At 41.0% G+C, this 22,066-nt stretch overlaps 1 protein-coding gene across 1 annotated transcript in view; it reads right to left on the reverse strand.

The window, feature by feature from the left end:
* Positions 1-404: 404 nt before the first annotated feature.
* The window catches only part of sema3b (sema domain, immunoglobulin domain (Ig), short basic domain, secreted, (semaphorin) 3B), an 82,729-nt gene continuing 61,067 nt past the window's right edge, over positions 405-22,066 (reverse strand). The window contains exons 5-18 of the mRNA XM_073470523.1: positions 14,562-14,681; positions 13,942-14,035; positions 13,581-13,700; positions 13,330-13,472; positions 13,054-13,168; positions 10,888-10,957; positions 10,514-10,658; positions 8,285-8,504; positions 8,088-8,179; positions 7,951-7,992; positions 7,576-7,733; positions 7,397-7,452; positions 6,136-6,275; positions 405-4,611 (exon numbers count right to left, since the gene is read on the reverse strand). Coding sequence (XP_073326624.1) covers positions 4,099-4,611; positions 6,136-6,275; positions 7,397-7,452; positions 7,576-7,733; positions 7,951-7,992; positions 8,088-8,179; positions 8,285-8,504; positions 10,514-10,658; positions 10,888-10,957; positions 13,054-13,168; positions 13,330-13,472; positions 13,581-13,700; positions 13,942-14,035; positions 14,562-14,681 — 2,028 coding nt within the window. The 3' untranslated portion in view covers positions 405-4,098. The remainder of the gene's footprint in view (positions 4,612-6,135; positions 6,276-7,396; positions 7,453-7,575; positions 7,734-7,950; positions 7,993-8,087; positions 8,180-8,284; positions 8,505-10,513; positions 10,659-10,887; positions 10,958-13,053; positions 13,169-13,329; positions 13,473-13,580; positions 13,701-13,941; positions 14,036-14,561; positions 14,682-22,066) is intronic.

Consider the following 22,066-nt stretch of genomic DNA (forward strand, 5'->3'; position numbering starts at 1 on the left):
GCCATGTGTTTACATTTGCATTTGTAAACATTAGAGCAGGCTTGTATTTATGAGCTATGAGAACAAGAGAAGTACGACAGTTCAAGAATATAAGGCTATATAACCAAAATTGTGTTGCATATTGCACCTTTTAATATGTTGATTTTCATCATAATTCCCCTTTCATCCCACTTTTGTCAATTTTTAGTTGTATTTTTATTGTATATTTCATACTTTATATTGCCTATATTTTTTACTTATTATTTCTTTTTCAATCTTTCTTTTCACTCTTGTATTTATTCTTCACAAATATGGAAGTCTTAAAAACAAATGCATCATTTGAGGGTTAATGCAATTGCAATTCCGTTGTGTGTGCACATTGACAATAAAGTTTTTGAATCTTTCATATTACAGAAGAGGACATGTTTAAGTAACTGCATATTTTTATTGTGTTAATCAAAAACAATCTGACATGACATTTCACAAAGACCTCTGGGAGTATTACAGTGCACCATGTTAACTTTGGCCTTCCACCTTTGAACTTTCACCTACAGACCGACACACCACTGTTTCTTTGCCATTATATACAGAGCTCTGCTTTCCCCCAAAACTCACACATACACACACACACACACACACACACACACACACACACACACACACACACACACACACACACACACACACACACACATAAACCACAAGCACACGTTTCTCTCTCTCTCACACACACACACACACACACATACACAAGCCTCTCCTTGTGAGCTATCGTACATGGGGTGCGTCACATGGCATGGGATACAACAGGGGTGTTGATTGGAGGGCTGTGTGAACAACAAAGACTCTAATTGGACATTGTGTTCAGAAGGAGCTTTCCCATTGGCTGTAATGTCCAAAAGAAAATGTTGAGGATGAGTCCTTTTTCAGCAGAACATGAACAATACAGATGTCAATCTACATTTATAAGAAAAATAAAAATCCACCACAACATATCAGCTTATCTTTGCACATAAATACATAGGAATAATAATAATATTCAACATTGTGCTTTCTTTCTCTCGCTCTTTCTCGCCACCGCACCATTGTCAAACGCGTTAGCCACGAACATTGGTCATGCATTTTCAAAAGAGCACAAAACAACTGCTGGCTTAAAAGGGAGACTCGAGCAAGTTTGACATCACTACCAATGTAAATATTGAAGAAAAAGAAGTACAAGACGAACACGTTAAATCTCCATTTAGTGAGTGAACTCCGTTGGTTCCGTGGTTGAAATGCATCTTTAAAATCATCGGTTTCGCTTTAAATCCTGGATGTGGTGTCAAAATGCAGCGTGTCCCTTTTTCTTAGGAGTCAGTCAGTTCGGTTCAGTTCGGTTTAAAGAGTTAATTACATCTCTAGAAAGAAGGTATATAAATAACAACGACAATGATTCCATACATCTAAAATCCACTCAGATCTAATTTGTGCTGCCTCCTGTTATCAGGCTTCGGTTGAATTACTGAACACTCCAAAGCCTATTTAGCCAATTTCAGTATATTGATCTTTAAAACCATGATACTTGTGAGATATGTGTGGCAGCAACACAAATTAGACCATATATTCATCATAAAAATCATACTGAGTTTCCATGACTGCAAAACATAACTGCATGTTTTATCTTACAAGGCCTGTTGCTTTCTTTCATGTGGATAGACTATGATATAATGAAGCATCGTACGACAGGTAGGCTCTGTACACACAATAGACACTAGGGGGCAGGCTACACACACCATGTTAGCACAGACAACAAACAAGGTTTCTTTACAGATAATACACAGAGAGAGATCAGACTAAAGACAGAGAGAAGGAAGACCTTATCGTACTAATCGTCCGTTAGGAAGAGATGACATCGTTAAGCAGCAAAAGTCAATGATATCAATGACTGTAACACTATGTGGAGAAGTGGTTCCAACAGTGTGTGAAGTCAGATGGAAGTTTTTTGTTTGTTTTTTGCAGACAGTGAAATGCATCGTGGGTAGCACAGAATAGCAGCTTTCTGTGCATTTTACCATGCTGAACGAGGCGACTCGCTCATCTCATATTATTTGCATATATCTATTTATCGCAAACAACATACGCAAGAACAGTGTGAAAGAGCAAGGAGTAGAAGTACCGCTTAGAATATAAAAAAATCATAAAACTCATAAATATCATGCTAATATATAGATATATATGTATACTGTACTGTCACCCAGAAACATGGGTTGTCATTCTAGAGTCTTTCCTCTACCTCCTCATCGTGTTAATGCTTCTCACCCAAACCACCATGTCTGTAACTTCTCTTTAAAGGAGACATATCATGCTTTTTGTTTTTTTTACTTTTCTTTGTTTTATATTGGTTCATGTAAAAGTTCATGAAAGCTCATCTCTCGCACAGAAAACACTGCTCCTGAAGTGCCTGAAATGCCTCATCAGTAGTCCCGCCTTTAATTCCATGATTTTGTGAAATCACTACGTCAACACGTGACACATTGGCATAATGTATGCCTTTATTCACGGTAGAAGTGAAGCCAACTGGAAGTGGAAAACATGGTGAGTGGTGCTGGCCCAGGTGTGTGTGAGCTGACCAATCAGAGCAGACTGGGTGTTCAGGAGAAGTGCCTTAAAGAGACAGGAGCTAAAACAGAGTGTTTCAGACAGAGGGGGGATACAGTGCAGCAGCACAGTATGAGAAAACTGATGTATTTTTTGAGCATTAAAGCGTGTATAAAGCATGCATCTATTCTAGTAGTAACCCAAAATAAAATGATGAACCTGAAAATGAGCATAATATGTCTCCTTTAATGTTAGCGCACAAAACATTGAACATAGCCAAAACTAAAACCAATAAATAGCTAATTTTAGAGTGAGATTTTGGATTGTGTCAAAACTCTGTTATCTTACACACTTCCAATTCTTATTATAATATTTCTGAGCCACATAAAACCTAAAACGTGTTTCTACCCAGGTCTTTTCTGCTTTTAGAGATTGACGTCTTCGTGCTCCAGCTTTGCCTGTGTACTGTAAACAACTCATCTTTCTCTCACATCATGGAATGCCAGTAGTTTTTCCACCCCTCGTTCTCTAGTGGTTTTGGACCAGTAACGCAACATAATCACATCTGGCCAGATACGACTGCTCTCTAACCACGGCTGCATTTGTGTTGTGTGATTTATTTTGCTGCAACATGCCTCAATGTGCCTAAGGAAAACCGCTAAGAAACCTACTATATAATATAACCAGTTCTGCAACATGCTGATCTGTTCCACAGGCTGCCCCACGCACCTCTACCTCTTCTGTGACTGCGTTATGTAAGATGCACACAAAACCGTGTGAGAAGTGAGGTTACTGGAAATATATGCAACAAGAGCACCACAGGAAGTTGATCAATTCATCGGTTTATGAATGAATGTCTAAAAAAAGTGTTTGTCTGCATGCCTGTGCAAATGCACATAAATAGTTCCAGTTGGAGACCATTACTTTCCAGTTTATTCCAGTTGTCACGTTTCTCCATTCCTTCCCATTATGGTACGAAATCTTCAGGTAAGACAAGTTGTGGGGAGAGTTCATCCAAAACTCGGGGCTGTTTTTGTTCTGAGTGGTGTAGTCCAGAGAGTGGGTGTTCATAATGTGAGCAACTATCCACAGGTAAGCTGGCATGTCGTAGGCAAACTTTAATACCCAACAGAAGATATGGTAATGCTTCCATATACAGTCAGTGGCAAAGAGGACAACGGGTGAGTGGAAGTTTATTGTTGCGCACAGATAAAAGTGGATTCATCCCCACGTACCTGCTTGTACACTCGACTACGCTAGTGGAACAGTGTAAAGGGATCGTGCAGAATCAATTTGGGCAGTAAGGCAGCACATGCAGGGGCTGGCCAGTGGGACAAGGACTCGAGGATCAGGGGTACCTTATAGTGGGGGCATCCATAGATAAATATACACAATAGAGGAGGTGCCGTGTGTGTGTCTGCATGTGTGTATCTGTATGTGTGAACACCTCCAGGAGTTCATGGTCTCTCAGTCTCTTTCCACCAATCTCCTCCTTTCTCGTTGTATCAGTTCTTTTCTCCTTCCATCTCGTTCTCCAGGCTGTTACTCCCCTGCGCTGCGCGGCGCCCGAGGGTTCGGTTTCCCGTCGTGGGTCCGGCGGTTTCTCCCCTTCCTTATCTCCTGAAGATGCTTCCACTTCTTGTTAGCTGGGCGGACGGCGGGGCCCTGAGGCGGGACGTCCTTCCCAGGAGCAGGAAAGCTCTTATCCGCCTGGTCGATGCCGGCGTTCTTCCGCGCCCAAACTTGCTCACAAATCTGGTCGACGGTGCTCAGGTTAGGGTGGTCCACCAGCTGCATGAAGTCCCGGTACCAAAGCTTTTGATTGGTCATTGGGGGCCCACCTCCACTGCGGGGTTCTAATCGGACAGGGGCGTCAGAAGGAAGATTGGAGACTGAGGAGGATGTTGAAGGTACGACTTCCAAGGTGATGCCTAGTAATGTTTGGGTGAAGCCGTGTTCCATGGCGTGGCATTGGTAGATGCCGATGTCTCTCTTCAGGACACGGCGAATCAGAAGGCCTCTGTCTGTCTGGAGGATGCGGTCATCTAGACGCACCTGGAAACAGAAAGAAGTTTCATTTAAATGTTGGAGCTTAACAATGTGTACTGCTGCCATTTAGTTTGATAGTACAGGTGTACGTCTGAGCACCAATATCATCGAGTGAAGTTCCATGCACGTGTGCAAAGTTGTTTCTGATTTTTACCAATTAATGGAAGAGCTAAGATCTAAACAGCGACAGTGTAAACCCACATTCTTTTCAAGAGCTTGCACTGTGCATGCAACCTGATCTGTAAAGATTTGCAGCTGCGCAACCAGTTCACTGTAGGTGGATGTTCGTTAATATCATTTAAGTTTTGAAGATTCTTGCATTTTTTCCTGACTTCTTGGTAATGATTATTGATGCCAATGTTATGGTGCAGTGTCTTTCAGTGCCAGTGACCTTGCTTGGGTGGTACTTGCTGGGAAAAATGATTAAATCTGAATAAAATTAACATTTTAAAATAAATGTTGGTTATACCTTCTATGAAGCCCATTATGAACATACTTAAATGTGTTATCATGTGCCTATAGTGCCATGTAATCATATAAGCACTTATGAATATTCAAAATACTTTATAATAACTCCTTATTATATCAATAATGAACTATGAATATTAGTATAATGGATTACATTGGTGTCTTAGTCTTATTTTCTTCACTTTACTTAGAATACTAAAACATAGAATGACCAATTATAATTACTTATAAACAGCAGTGGTAGAAAGAGTACTGAAAAGCTACGAGTACAGTTACATTACTGAAATATTACTCAATTACAAGTAAAACTACTGGCATTAAGATAATACTTAAGTAAATGTATAAAGTATTCTTCTCAAACGCTTCTCAGATTAATAGTTACTTGTTAATGTTTGTTATCAATAGCAGGCATTCAATTAATGAGGTTTATTATTATTATCTATTATTAACAGTGGTCATGGTCACCTCTCCAACCCTGGGCCTGCTGCACAGTTTTGTTTTTGCCTGTATCTCAGGGTTTTCATTGGCCCGTTTGTGATCAGAGAGCCTTATTTGACCACAAAAATGCAGATGAAAGGTTTAGACATTAACTCAGTACTCAATTATGAAGTAGATTACAAGGTGCAATGCATTACTTCTTTACGGGTAAAATTACAGACTTGTAAAAATACTCCAAGTACCACAAAACATGACTTAATTACAGTAATTTGAGTAAATGTAATTAGTTACTTTCACCCCTGATAACCAGCTTGTAGTTACCTTATGAGTCAATATAAAATACTTTATATTGTAGATATACTGTATGTATATGTGTTGTGATTATTGTTATGAAGCATTTTAATATTTATGATTGCTATAACTATAGGCACATTATAACATAATGCGTTATGATGCATCATAGACATGTGCTTCATAGAAAGTCTCACTCAAATGTTTATTCTAATTGTACATTGTAAAAGATATGAGTTGATTTACTGATCCTGTAAAACATGTGACATTGCACAATGTCCTCGTCAGATTTCTTCGTTATAACCTCTCTCCTCTCTCCATCATCCCTCTCACCTCTTCCCGTGGGTTCTGTGGATGTTTCTGGTAGGTCCAGGTGACTCTGGCCTGAAGGGATTTGGGGATACACTCCAAAAATGTGCTGCTTCCCTCGACTCCATACAGCTTCCTCTCCGCAACGCGGTACTTATGGTGGTCTGCAGGGGGCAGCAGAGACAAGGACATTATGAGTCTAGTACAACTGGGGACATTCACTCACTAATAACAGTCCAGGACAGGAATAATACAAGAATGGAAAATGCAAAAAAGGAAAGAAAGGAAAGAACAATGCAGAACCAGTCAGGAGAGAAAAGAGCTAAAAGAACAGGACAAGAGCACAAGAAGAGACAGGACAGACCGGGGAAAAGACAGGACAACACGGGACAGAAACAAACTGAGCTGACATGTTTGGCAAAGAAATGAAACTTACGTTGAAACTGTTTTGCTGATTTATAAAGACAAAATTTAGAACAGTTACTGGATCTTTTGTCAGTTTTGTGATGTCAATGTACAGTTGACATAAAAAATGCTAAATACATGGAGTCTTAGTCAACACTAACTAATGACAGCCTCTGTGTGACTGCTGCTACAACCACACATAATGACAGCATCCTGTTGGATACTGGTGAATATCTGTCAGTTCTTTGAACATTTGGTCTCATGTTTGATGTTTAACACTAAACAAGGACTCTTATGTTTCAGGCTTTGCTTAGTCATGTATGTTGCCAATATGAGTGATGGGGTATAGACACTGATCCTTTGTCGTGAATAAACCTTCATCTTAAATACAAATATAAGATTTATAACAATAAAACAAACATTAAGACCTTGATTGGGTCAAAAAAGGCCAGTTTCTTTTCTAGGCACCAGCACCACGCAACTCATTGTATAAACTGCCAAACTGCTTTGGGCCAAAGTCATCAGAGACAATTACTCTGACCTTCGTTAGTTTTACACAACCCGGCTTGCATGCCACATGATGTAATCGTATTACTCGGTAGTTCCTTCAGTTTGAGCGATTAGGTTGATTTAGTTATGTGGCAGAAAGACAGATAGCAGCAGAATGCTGCTATTGTGGTCTGTGTGGACGGAGGTCACCAGGGGTGAAGGATTTAGTACTTTTTAGCAAAGGGACAGTGACATGTCAGATGCTGAGAGTCTCTGTGAGTCAGAGCAGGATCAGAGTGAGGCTTTGTTCTTTTTCACTGAATATACCTCTGCAGCAGCAGACAGAACTGATCACTAACATCAAGACAAAACAATAGTTTAGGAATAATACCTCCAGAGCACAGAGTGTTGGGATCTCCGTTCCTCACATCCTGGCGACGGAAACGTCTGTAAAATGTAATCAAAAAGGGTTTATTACAATTTACATAAGGAAAGTATTTGAATACACTCAAAACACAGTGCAATGAATCATAATCTGGCGTGTGTCATCAGTGTTTGTGTCATACAGACCTCTTGGTGTTTGGCAGGTAGCGGGTGCACGACGTTCCATCCCAGGCACAGTACGGGTCTCTGGCCAGACAGCACTCAGCACAGGCCTTCCCATACACACTGCAGCGGTGAAGGGGGACCTGGGCGATGCCTGTGTCTGAGCCAAGATACAGCTGTTGCTATGGGGACACAGCGGAAGGACAAGTCTTAAAAGAGGCTGGACTCAGGACTGTGCTCATATCAGAGTTAAAATCAGTTGTTTCTTTAATCTGAACATCCAGCTCTCTGTGTCTGTGACAGTTGATGGTAAAATGTTCAAAAAGAGGCTCAACTAATGAGAACACCCTTTATATGCAAAGATTAATATTCTCCTAAAAAGGGATATAATAAACTTACCCGTTTTGAGGAGATCTGCATGTCGATGATAGATGAGGCATCCTGAGGAGCAGAGAAGATACAGAAAATGAATTACAATGTTACATGTGAAAAAAATTAGCATTTTTAAATACATAGTTTAATGGTAGTTTTCTTACTTTGAAGACCTCCAGCTCTTCCAGTAGAAGTTCCTCCATGTTGTTCCAGCTCTCCTTGGGAACATTGATCACCTTTAGCACTGTCCCTTTGTCTGAAATAGGAGATGCAGTCCATCAAGTCAGTTTTCATGCATAATGTCGTCACTATCACGATTAAATATAAAGTTCAGAGTTCGAACTGAAAACAAGTAATTCACCTGTGCCAATAAACATGACATCATACTGTCCGTCGGCAGCGCTGACTCTGTCCACGGCGATCTGTGTGAAGCTGTAGTCCACGTTAGTTCTGACGAAGACAGGCCGTCGGCTCATAGGGTACACCGGGTTATACATCAGAGGGTGGTGACGCGCAAACTGGATCACATCGTCTGGGAACCCCTTCGTGGACTCAAAACTGCCAAATGTCTTGCTGGGACACTGATGGAGGGCAATGAAGAAAGGTTTCATTCATATTGCAGCATAAGGTCTTTATTATTTTAAAGTAACAGCTTTAAAATCATTTTGATGGAACAGTGTCTTGTAACAGGGTGAAGCTAAGGATTAAGCTACGGCCAAAAGTATTTAAATAATTCAGACAGCTCTGCAGAACAGGACTGACTGCATGTTCTCAGAGACTCTTTGCCTCATTTGGACAGAACATTAAATCATGACTCACACTATATCTGATAAGGAAGTTTGTCTTGTGTTTGCTCTGGATGTATAAAATGTCTGACTTGTCAGTCCAACGGGCCACAGGGAGGTGATTATGGTGTGGTGGGGTCACAGGGACGTGAGAGATTTTCTTCTGGGTGGTGTTCAGCCTCTCTTATTAAAATTCCAGTCTTGAGCTTGTATTCAGGATACTAAATTTCATCAAAACATGCTGCAGCATCAAGCAGTTTTAATCCTTTTTTATGGCTTGTACAGTAGATACAGTTTGCTCATTAAGTGGAAACCTTTTGATCTGGTTTAGGCATTTCAAACACTTAATCTGCTATCTGGGCAGTTTTGCCTAATTCACTTGTAAGTGTGATCGTTTCCTTTTTAATTCGATTCGTTCCGCTACTTTTACAACCCCGGTGAGGTGATGGTGGCGTGAGAGAGGGTTTACTGTAGGCCAAATACAATTACTATTCTGCAATAACACAATAGAGATTGTTCTGCTGTGAAGCTCTGCATAACAAATCCTGCTGACGCTACGCTTGTGTGCTTAGCAGAATGTAAGAGCCCTAATACAGTAAGCACATATTGATTGGAAGGATTGTGGAGAGCTTTTGGATGAAATGATGTCTAATAATGAGCACTACAAGTGTATGGTAAGGCTTATACCACAGGAATATTATACGAGATTGATGAGTTCATATTGATCTGACTTTGATGTTACAGTCCTGCGCCCCAATTAGAAATATTAAAGACCAGAAGTTTTCAAATCCGTTCTTATGACAGACACTGCGGTATGCTACAGTACTCATATGCAAAAGTACTCCATTACCAGTAAAGATGTTGCATTAATAATTTGATATAAGTAAAGGTTATGCATTATGCATTGTGTACAAGTCTAGAAAAATAAAACGTTCTTCAGTAAAAGTACTCATTAGGCAGAAAGGCTCTGTTCAGACTGTCTGCTGGTTTAAAGGTGCAATATGTAAGAATTGCACATAACAAACATGTATGTAAAATCTGAATTTACAAAGCAATTAGTAACTATAGCCATAATATTGTAAGTGTAAACGGGTGATGAGTGAGTACAATATTTCAGTAAGTCTATAATAACCATTTTTTTAATAAATGTTTTAATTTATAGTTAATTAAACTTTAGTTATTTGACTGTAAACAAACAATGAAGTGCTGTATAAACTGTTTATTAAAAGTGCAAGGTGTAAGAATATGTAAGAATTGGAGTGTCAAATTCATACTCAAAACGAATAGAGGGCAACATATCACTAAAATAACCGCTAACTGCTGCTAACTGTAGCTCCCGTTAGCTAGTTAGCTCAGTTAGCTGTGCAGCTAGCAGTCCAGATTGGGAGCTCGGAGCACTGGGGGGTGTGTTGGTGTTTACACAGCTAGCACAGGAGCTTCTGACTGTGAAGAGCCGGAGCTAGCTGGTTAGCATGCTAATTTCAGTAGATTTTTCTGCCACATAATACATAGATGTCATAATGTCAAAACTGTTATGTCTTTACATTCTGTAAATAGTCATTTTTTAAAATGTTTTCCTTTAAAATTCTTATATATTGCACCTTTTAAGTAATTGTTTATTGTAAAGTTGCAACTAATGTCTATTATACATTAAATTGTTATTAAATACTGTGTTTAAATATTGTAATTTATGAATGCAAATAAAAACCAGGAAAGTACAGGTACTTCAGGTTTGTAACGTTATTCTGTGCTTTTCACAGGGGCTGACACTACTCTTTGGATGGGTGTGACTGCTATTGACATACCATTCCCGGGCGGGGATAGGGCACTTTTCCCTGGAAGGGGACCCACTGGTAGTTGGGCCCCTCTTTGTGAGCGAAGGGCCCCAGGAAGGCCCTCCGGATGTCATTCATGGAGTAGAGACACACAGCTGAGCCTTTAAATACACTGCTGCTGGGGGACAGGGGGAGCTGGGTTAGAAACATCAAAACACACACACACACACACACACACACACACACCGTCTTTCTCTCCGTTCTCTCCATTTTGCAAACACACACACACACACACACACACACACACACACACACACACACTTTCTCTCCGTTCTCTTCAATCTGCAAACACACACACACACATATGCACACACACAGAACACACAACATGAATCGACTCTGACCTGGAAGTAGAGAAGACAGTGTAGACCAGAGGGTTCTTTCTGTCCCTCGTCTGCAGCAGGAACACATCGCCTGAGGACGGATACACACACACACACACACACACACACACACACACACACACACTCAGGTCAGGTGTTGGTGGTCCAGAGGTCAAAGGTTGAGAGAAAGATAAGCAAAGCCCTATGGCTGTGTCTAACTGCTTTAAAGAGAGATTTCACTAATAACTGAAGGTCGTGACATGGAGCAAAATCCACTACGGCTCCGAGCAGTGGGTTGTTAAATTAGTTTAAACATGTCCCATTAAAACAGTTTTACACTGGTCTGCTTGAGGTCTGCCACAAACAGCATGCAATATCAAATCTTGGCCCATAGTCTATCAAATACTACAGTTAAAGCTGTGTGTCTAAAGTGGGGAAGGTATTTCAGTGGAATGATTTCAACAGGTTCAGATCAACACAGATATTTTTACAGGGAGGTCCTTCTGCCTCAGGTATGGTCAGAAAACTCCTGGTCAAGATAAAGGACTCATTGTTCAGATGAGGGAATGTGATGGACAGATTTAGCCTCGGGTAGGAGTTAGGATTTGGACAAATTCTTCCACTTAGTTTACCTTTCACAGCATCCCGAGATAAGACAGATCATATTCTTGCCCACAGATATGGTCAGAGAGATCAATCAGAAACATCTTGAGAGCTGAAACTGCTGCACCTGGTTGGTTGTTTCTCTTTGTCAGATGTGATATTGTCATGTATTGATTGTTTTTACGAGACATTTTGCATTATTTTCATAGCTTAATTCCTCTAAGTCATGGCCTCTGAAGGAAGATGTGTTTTAGTTTGGTCTGACTGGGGCACATTGAAGTTTTTTGCAATTTTTATAACAATAGATCTTGTTCACACGTCGGCCATTTTCCTCCAACGTCATGCTCATGGTGGGAAACTTGAACGCTAACATAACGTAATGCTGCTGTGCTGCAGGTTGCAAGTGGTATAAACTTTGGAAATTTCACAAATTGTTGTTATTTTACAGACTCCAAATTGATCAGCAAATTAAAAAAATGATGGATAGTGAAAATCTGAAGGCGCATTCGGCCATATTTCAAGGTAAAACAATATATTTGATAGCCTGTTAGCTGATATTAGCTTTCAACAACTTCCTAGCTAACATGATTGTTTGATTTGATTGACACGTGCCAACTTACAATTACAACAATTGCTTGGAGAAGGGCTAATTGTTGCAGAGGAGCTAACATAACTTAGATATCTTTCCATGGATTCCCCCTCGACTCACCCACATTATTTCTTATTGTATAAAGTCGTAGCTTTCTAGCAGTTTTGAGCAGTTTTATCTCTAAACTTTACATATTTATGAGCACAATGCTCGGGTGACCTGGCACTAGAAGTTTGTGGAACAATCCTCGCGAGTGAAAGTGAAATTATCTCGTCTTTATCATAAAACATTTCCTCTGCCCACAATCCGTGCTTCAGAAATATAGCCCCGCTTCTGGCTCAAGTCTAATGAAAACACATTATTGCCTTTTGTCATACGAAGACTCACCAGAGACGAGCCTGCAACTTACTCTGAACCCACAGAGAAAACACACTGGCTTCAGATCGGGCCAGAATCTATTACCAATTAATCTCTCACTCATGCTTCCTCCAAGTCTGCAGGAATGTGGGTCTGAATGATAATCTACAGTTGAGGTCAGAAATCCTGGTTAATTTATTATGTTTTCTTCAACTTTCTCTTCCTTTGCACCCACAGAATGTGCTTCTGGGTAAAAATCTGACAGACACAACGAGGTTGGAAAGTTTGCCCCAAATTTCAACTCTTTGTTTTGCTTTTTCTTACATCAGATTAAATCAGATTACTTGATCATCCTGTTTTGGATAAGGATAATGTTGGAAATGGGGGCAGAAAACAGAAAACTTGATCTTTATTGTTTGAGTTGAGGAGTTCACATGACATGAGGAAATTTGTTGTGCTGGAAGTGGTCAAAAGGGTGATTTTGTCAAACTGAAAAAGACTTTTACTTCAGTATCATGCCTGGGCTTGACTTCAAACAGCAGTCATGTTATGTCACACTTTCACCCGACATAATCTTATTCAGCATAAATGAGCTGATTCAGTACAGAATCTGTCCGTCTGTGTACACAGTGACTTACGCAGCTCGTCGAAGTACGTGTCGCTGCCGTCGGCTCCTGGTACCGAGCAGATCAGACGGGTCTTGAGGAATGTTGTCCACTTGTTCACCAGACTTCGCTGACCGCCCATGTCATTCTGATTCAAGACAAAATGGTCGAGAGGCGTTAAACAAAGTTTATATGTAATATCCTGTCAACCAAATAAAAATTTTTAACCAGAATATGACCTAATTTTGTAACAGACTGTCAAATAGCTGGGTTGAGTGGGCAGATTCAAGTGATGAAACAATGTCTCACCCTGCACAGCTGTCCAATGCGGGAGTAAGTGGACTTCCCCAGCCCCTGGGCCTCCACCGCCGTCTCACGGAAGAAGAAAAACACCTTGTCGTCATCAGGGTTTTCACTCTCCGGAACCCAGAAGGAACCAACAAACTTTGGTTCTGGTAGACGCAAAGAGGAACAATGTCAGCTTTTTATTTCTCAAACGAGTTTTGTTCCAAACGCGATAGAACTGTTATGGAAGCGGACACACAAACACACACACAGACCATTGAGCCAGCGTGAGTCATGCTGCTCGGTGCGGATGGAGGGCCGTTTCCCCAGGCTCCTGAAGATGGTGAAGTCTCGTCCCATTAAGTCTGTCGCCACCCCTGCATACAGCTCATCACCTAGGAGACGAAACGGATCAATAAGTCATTGATTGGTAATGTGATCTTTCACTGATGACTGGGTCTGTAACATCTACCAAAAGCAGATAAAATGATGGCATGAAAATGTTAAACAATGATTTATTCCAATAATACACCTGTGAGGCAGAATCAATCTAACTTCGGTAAAGCCACACTGAATAAGTGATGATAAAACTTTATCACTCAATCCAAAATTTGAAGTAAAAGTTAATCAGCTCACCGACGAGTACAGACGCAGCATTGTGTCGAGGGTCATACGGACTCTTCCCCTTCCCGTCCTCCACCTTAGAGGGGTCAATCCTGAACACATGGTCCTGATGGAGAGACAGGACAGGGAGGGAAAACTGGATTTAAGATGTGATCACACACACACACACTTTGTTTTCTACTCTCAGAATCATACAGTGCAGTCATTTGTGGGATGAGATTTCAAGTTTGGGATTTTGGCAGCGTGAGGGACTAAACAAATTCGAAACCAGCAACTTCAGCTCACCATGATGGATGTCTGCAAACTTTATCGTAATTTACCTTCTCTGCATCATCACTCTAGACTAAAAAGTTTCCAAGCTTGAGTAACAGCTGGATATCAGATGTCAGCATTCACAAGAACCTTGTGTTTTGAGGTTCTTTTCTGCAGTTGTTTCAGATTATTGCATAATCGTTATTTAGTTATTTGGTTGGCAGAGGACTAATGTTCACAATTTAAGGCATTCGAATAACTTTTTGTTTGAGCTGGTGAGAACAAACAAAGGAAGGGGTAACCAGATCTTCTGAGGCACTTAATGAAAAATAAGAAAGGAATACTGCATCTCAGTAGTTTGTGTTTTTGGTATTCCTCACCTCCATCCTGTGTCCCACCTCTACGAAGGCACAGGTAGGGTGGAAGGCTCCGGTTCCACAGGCGTACAGGTGGGTGCGGTTATAGTGGTGCACGATCTTCACATAGTTCACACAGTCAGACTGAAAGGCAAACACAGATACACAGTCTGAGTATGAATAGCAGTTGGTGGTCAGTCTTTATTGATTTGGATCTTTGGGGATAAATTCTTCAGAAATCTATTGGTCTAAAATGCTCAGATTCAAATATACTGATTCAAATATACTAAAGATTTTGGTGGGATTTCCCTTAAAAATAAACCCACCATATCTAGCATGTGCTTGCACAATGTCAACTATACTTCAGGTCATCAGAACTAAAAAAAAGTGTGACCTCAGTTAGCTGCAGCCCCGCTAAACGTGTGAAAACAAGTTCACAAGACAATAAGAAACAGACAGTTAATCCAAGATCGACCACAATTTGGACTCTCTCTCTCTTTGGGTTTAGTGATGTACATTCCTCACATAGCTCCTCTCGCCCTGGCTGCTTGTGACAACACTGTCCCGTCCCCAGCTCCACCTCCCAACACACTGTTGTGACAGCCTTTGTGTCCTGGCTGGACACACACATGCTGACTAAAATGATCATATGAACCTCCACGTGAGCACGCAACACGGTCGAAAGTTGTGGGATTTCATACGACGCACTGGACATTTTGAACATGCATCACAGTGGTTGTGAAAACAGAAGAAGACAACTGAGAAAAATGTATTTCAGTTTTTGTATGAATTAGAGAAAATGGCTATAACGTTCTAGGTGATGACCCTGCGGACCCTGAGAAGAGGAGTTCAACAAAAACAGACTAAAGTAAACTGGTGCTTAATTTTCTCGCTTTTTATAGCAGGCCACCACTTATTTCTCGTCCTCCTTCACATGAGCAATTTTTAAGATCCTTATCCTTTTCTGTTCCCTCTTTTTCTTATCCAGACAGCAGGTTATTGATCCACAGTTACATCTGTCTATCTCAGACTCAAGTTACAGTAAACTGGATCCCAGGAGACCTCTGGAGAAAAGATTGACTTTACACTAACAGACTTGATGGTACACACCCCACCTTTCACCATCGTCCTGATCTTAACAACAGGCTTTGAGGAGATTGGCCTATTTTACAACTACCTCATTAAGTAAAGATAACACAGATACCATGATTATCTCCATGATTATCAGCAGCCTTTAGCCGCAGGGCTGGAGCTCTTTTCATGGTGTCAGTAATGTCGCTGCAAAACGAGGCCTAAAATCATTCACATTCACAACAATTCACTGCCTCTACACACTGCTTCATACACACTCTTCTGTCTACTTTTCCCCCAGACAGACCACTGTAACATCTGTCTGTCGATCAAATTACAAACACTGTAGGACCCCAGGGGCCCACTGGAGAAAAGGTTCATGAAGACATGAATCTGACTGTCAGACTGGGATACAATCATCCTGTGTACAAAGTCTGCACATGATTTGATATTTTTAACGTATGAAATACAAATACAATTGTAAACATATAGCTCATGCTAGCTCTCACAAACTGCTATTCCTTGTAACAACAGACCTGTCTCTGTTCATAGCTCCTTTAAAAACTTGCACACTGCATCTTTAATATTTGTACTTTTAGATTTTTTGTAGATGTTTTCAAAGATGGATTGTGCTTGTTGATAAAGATTGATCTGTTTCTATATTTTTCTATCGTCTACACCTTTAATCTCTTCTATGATCAAATTAATGAAATGTCTTTCCGTTTGTTCAGCCTTTCAGCCTCGCCCAAGGGTGACAGACAGACAGACCAGGTTGTGAAAGCAGTTACAGAAGCGGAATCGTGGCTCATTAAGCCCAACACACCTAATACACACACACACACACACACACACACACACACCCTCAGTGGTTAAGAACAAAGACCTTTCAGTCTTTGAAAAACTACCAGGGGGTTAAAGTTGGAGTTGTTGGTGTGTGAATACATACATGCCTGTGTGTGTGTGTGTGTGTGTGTGTGTGTGTGTGTGTGTGTGTGTGTGTGTGTGTGTGTGTGTGTGTGTGAGTGTGTTCACATGTGAAGGTGTTCAGCCAGTCGACAGACCGATTAAGCTGTTGACAAACACAGGAGACCTCTGTTTCCTTCTAAACAAAGGCGCACACACTTCACTTTTTCCTCCACCCTCAGGCTGACACACACATCTACACAACATACACAAACTCAAACACACACCTGACCGTCTCGTTCCATGTTCCACTGATAAAACATACTCGTGGCAAGTTTCAATCAGCCTTTCTTCTCCTGATTCCCAGGCAGTGAAGAAACAAGACCTCCTCATCCTCTGTCTAACTCCCATTGTGTTTTAGCGCTCAATTTGGGTGTGTGTGCGTCTTTGTGTGTGTGTGTGTCAGAGGGCAGAGGAAGGTGAGGGAGTCAGCAGAGTGGCATTTTTGACAAAGTCAATTCTTTGATGTGACAAAAGTGAGAGAGAGCAGGAGGAAAAGAAAAGGTAAGAAGAGAAAAGACGCTTGAGAGGCTTTGAAAAGATCAGAAAGGAAGGAGGAGAACAAGGGTGGTGAATTATGCCAGCAGTCGCATTTCCTCAGTGTGTGTGTGTGAAGGGTTCACCGGCCGACCTTTGACCTGCCACTGACTCATTAGTTGAAACAGTGAGCAGAGGCAGGCTGTGACCTCAGTACGGCCTGAGCTTTAGCTTTCTCCTTCATGTCTTATAAAGCTGCATTGTTCCTCAGTGGATGTCTTTTTTCCGCTTTTCTTTCTTTATCCTTTCCATTCTTGAAATGATTAACCCGATCTAGCGAATCATCATTTCAGCCATTATCTGTCCTTCTGCTACTTCTCCACATGTCTCCAATACTGTTTTCTTAGTTAAGCATCTTGTGTTATGAGTTATAAAAGTACAATTTGCTCAATATTGCGGAAATTTTTCATGATCCCTTGAAGCAAAAAGTTGGACGTTCAAGGCATTTTTACCACCATACTCATGTCATTGGCCAAAATCTGCTAATTCTTAAGAATAACCTCCCTCATTTCCCCATTTATCTGGCACCGACACCTATCTAAACACATATTTTCAGCTATCTTATTGCATCATTATAAAAGTTTAGATAGAAACAGAGCTACTGTTTATCTTTCTCTCTGTTTTGATTGCGTCTGAGAGCAAGGAGTCCCAGTGATCCAGCGAACTTTAATAAAGTTAATGGCTGAGAGCCTGTGACTGAACACACAGAATGATGGCATACAGTGGACAACCATTAGATACACAACACAGCACAGTGTAATAAACCAGGAATGCCTTTGATGGCTTCTGCTGAACAGGACAAAGAAGCAGCGTTCTGACATATTTCTCCCGCAACAGACTGATTTCTGCTCTCAGATAATACCACAGCTGTACACCGTAGAAGGTCAGAGGAACCCCATCAGCGGCTTTAAGCATTCACAGTCGCTCAGCCACAACATTAACCTCTTTCCCCAGCCACAATATCCCGGTCGGTCATTGAATTTTAAGTGGTAATCTTCTGTTAACGGGTGCGAACATGATGGTGTAAACACACAGACCATCACTTCTGTAGGTTTTAATACATGTCCCCTGGTCTATAGTGACGCCTCATTCAAAGTGCTGAGTCAGACTGAGTGTCTGGGTGAACTGTCAACTGTTTACCGCCGCTGTCTGACTGTGTTTATGTGCGTGAGTCTGTGTTTGTGTTAGTGTGTCTGCGTGCATGTTAGGTGGCTTTCCTGTGGTCAGTGGGCGTGTGTGCGCGTGTGAGTGTTCATTACTTGTTTTTATGTGGGCGACGTGTTAAGCCCATCACATGTCTTGTGCGTATTTGCTGAGCTACCGTGATAGTGATCATTTCTGAGGTAGCACTGCAGTTTGTTTGCATTTTTATAATACAAAATAAGGTAATGGGTGAAAATGCTGTATGATGTGCTGTTTATCAGACAGCACGATATACTTTTCCTGCCTGTAAACGAATGGTTTGACTTTCTGGAAGAAGCTTTTTTGCTTTCTTGCTGCCGGTTAGTGTATGTGATGATTGATGCAACTGTCCTATTAGGTTAGCCGAGCATAAAGGGTGGAAACAAAAGTTGGGGAGAAAATATAGCCTGGCTCTGACCATTTGTTGAAAAAACTGTCGTTTGTTTATTCCACATAAGAATAACAAGCTGCGTGTGCTTTATGTGGGTTAAAAGGCTGGATGATTTCCTGGTCAGGCGCAGTGACTTCTTGTCATCACCGTGAGGTTACCAAGCAACCAGCTGTGAAAAGCCACGGCCTCTTGTGACCAAGACTGCATTAGATGGATTAACTGTTTAAAACCAGTAAAGTCCTTGCATTGTAATCAAAATCATCCGACTTGGCGGCGCAAAGTGAGTACATTGGAAATTTGAAAGATCCAATCCTGCACCATGCTTGACTAAAAAAGGTCATTTGGTCTGAATACCAGGCTGAGAGAGAATCGCTACTCCAGCGAGTAGGATATGATCCCTCACTGGCTTCCCACCTGAGAACACTGGAGACTGTGTTCGATTGCTCGCTTGGTCAAAGTATAAATATTGATTGAACCCTGTGGTGCTTCTCCACACATCGTCCCTGTATTGTGAAGATGCTTCTAATAAAGAGTAATAATGTAATTAAGAACACAAATATAAAATATTTTGTTCTTTTATAATTAGCTTTAAAAAAAAAAAAAAGCTTTCCTGATCGATAGTAAATGTAGTGAGTGTGCAGGGTGGGACCGGCGTGACAGCATACACATCTGCTACATGTAACCACGACTGAACTCATGACCCTCTGTGATGCTCTCTGGACAGCTTCTCCACGTCCCTCTGTCTTTTTATTGGCTGCCAAAAAAAAGTTAAAAAAATCAAGATTTTCTATTTTGATCTACAAAAAGAGAAGCAGTCAGTTTCTAAGAATATGCTGAGCAAATACTGTATGTGATGATTATGTGAAGATCTGTGGATGGAGTCTGGGCTCGGCCTCACTGACCGACATGTAGAGGCCACGAGAGCCTATAGACCACCCAGGATTACATCACACACAATTAGCTACCTCTACATATATATAGTGTGTGTGTGGAACATTTACTTCAGTGTGTGCTGACATGCCACAAATCTGTCTATATATACTGTATTTATGCTCCTGTGTTTGACAGGGTGTGTGTCCATTTGTTCATGTGTGTTTAAGTATCCAATATGTGTGTGTCATTCTTTGTGTGTGTAAAACAAACCCCTCATCAGTGTGATTACACAGCTGTAACACACAGACAACGAGCTCCATTCATACAAAACTCCGGGCTCCAGTTTCACCTGACCAGGAATCTGTCTGAGTGAGTGTGTGTGTGTGTGTGTGTGTGTGCGTGTGTGTGTGTGTGTTGTGTGTGCTGGGGATTCTGTGTGTGTGTGTGTTTGAATATAGCAGTGGAGATGGTGGAGAGAATTAGTAATTGCTCAAGAAAAGGGGAAGGAGAGATGGAGGCAGACAGAGATAAGAAAATACAAGAAAGATTGGGGTTATTTTGAAGACAAGTTTCCCCCGGTCAGTTGTTATTCCTGCATTTCTGGCCTTTGAAATGTTATTTTAATCCTTTGTTTAACACCGACTCTCCTCTTATTCCTTCTGACTTCTAGTATCTTTGTGAACACTCACCCACACACTGAGAACTGAGCTGACCTCACGCCGTTGACCCTAATTACAGAGAAGTGTGTTTCTCTGTTGGAGGAGGCCAACATCTCTCTCTCATCCCTCCTACTTTCCTTACTCTCTCTTTCCCTCGCTCGCTCAGTGTTCTCTCTTCCCATGCTCTCTTTATATCTCATATGATCCAATCTCTGGGAACCAGAAGTTTCTCATGTTGTTTACGACCCCTCTCAGTCCCTTAATCGTCTCTATGTACTTGTTTGTTCCTCCCCATAAAACAACATTGTTTTTTTTAAATCTAAATACAAACGTACACAGTTACCCTCATATAAACATTTTCACTGTTGGATCTGCCTTACACTGTAATGTTTACTGTTAATTTGCAAAGAAGCACGTGCACTGCACAAGTTGTTTCAATCTGCATGCAATTAACATAACTTCAGACTTTAAGATTGCATGCAGTGCGTACCCCAAAGTCCAGTTTTTGTGCAGGTGCTACACCAATCTTTCCCATTTCGTTCACTTCCCAGAGTGAGAAAGTCCATACAAACCCTTGACTTGACCAAAAGTCATCATGGATTTGATGAACCTGTATCCGTAACTAAACAGACGTAATGTTTTAACTTACCTACATTAAGTACTTAATTTAACCCACTCTGAACTTAATCAAACAGTTTTTAGTCTCCTTACTATAGACGATGACAAAGGTCACCCGACTATGGATCTTTTCTTCACAGAAGTTAACGTGAAGGAGTGGTGTATCACTTGCATGCAAATTTAGATTTTTGTGTATGTACTGGACGCAGTTTGAAAGTGGAAAGTTATTTGAATGGTTAACTAGACTGCAGTTACTTTATCTGTGATTTTTTTGGCTTTATTGCTGAAACATGTATTGCCTTTGGCAGAAATAAAATTATTCAGCATTGGAGAAGAAAGCACAGGTTTTGGATTAAGATCAGCAGACTTCAAAATGACCACTGCCCAAAACGTCTTTCCACCATCCAACCTCAGGCTGGCCAAAACAAGAAATCAGAGACTGTTGTGTCATCATCTTTACAGAGACCCGTCTCCACCGCAACATCTCGTATCAAGCTGCTGCACTCGGCAGATGGACCGTGTTCTGAGCCAGCAGAGCGCAGGGCTACTAGAGGATGGTGAGAGGTGGACTCTGTGTTTACGTTATTGATGCTTGTTGCACAAATGCAGTCAAAGATGATGGACAGAGGTGAAACTTTGGATATGAAGATGCCGACCATACAATCATCACCATGTTGTTGCTGCTGTTTATACTCAACCTGATGTAAATTAAAAAAATGCAATACCTATTTATGTATATGTGTGTAGATAGTATAGTATATGTGTATATACTGTATGTTCTATGTTTATGTAGCATAAAACTTTCATTATTCATCTTGCTAGTCTGTACCTCACTGTTATTGCTGCCTATCATGGCCAGGGCACGGTTATTTAACTACAATCAGGCCTTCCTTGTTAAATAAAGGTTAACCTTGTGCAACCCTAATGTACGTGAACACATGTTTACATCCAGTGGGTCATTAAACAGATTTCCTCATCTACTTCTGACCTTATTTTGGGACCACGGCTTGATTACTGTTCATTAAGTTTATTAGTGATACAAGACGCGTCTGTGTTGAACTGTTCAGCTGTGTAACTGACTTGGAGGAGACAAACCATAGACTTCTATAAGCTACTTAGTGTTAATGTCAGTTGAAGTCTGACTTTTAGGTAATTTATTTAAGAAAGAACTGCTAAGATTACCAGTCTTTCCTTATAGTAGTATAGCAGTACTTTCCCTGGCTGAGGTCGTTCTC

The sequence above is a fragment of the Pagrus major genome, chromosome 7 (assembly GCF_040436345.1).
Source record: "Pagrus major chromosome 7, Pma_NU_1.0".
Lineage (NCBI taxonomy): Eukaryota > Metazoa > Chordata > Actinopteri > Spariformes > Sparidae > Pagrus > Pagrus major.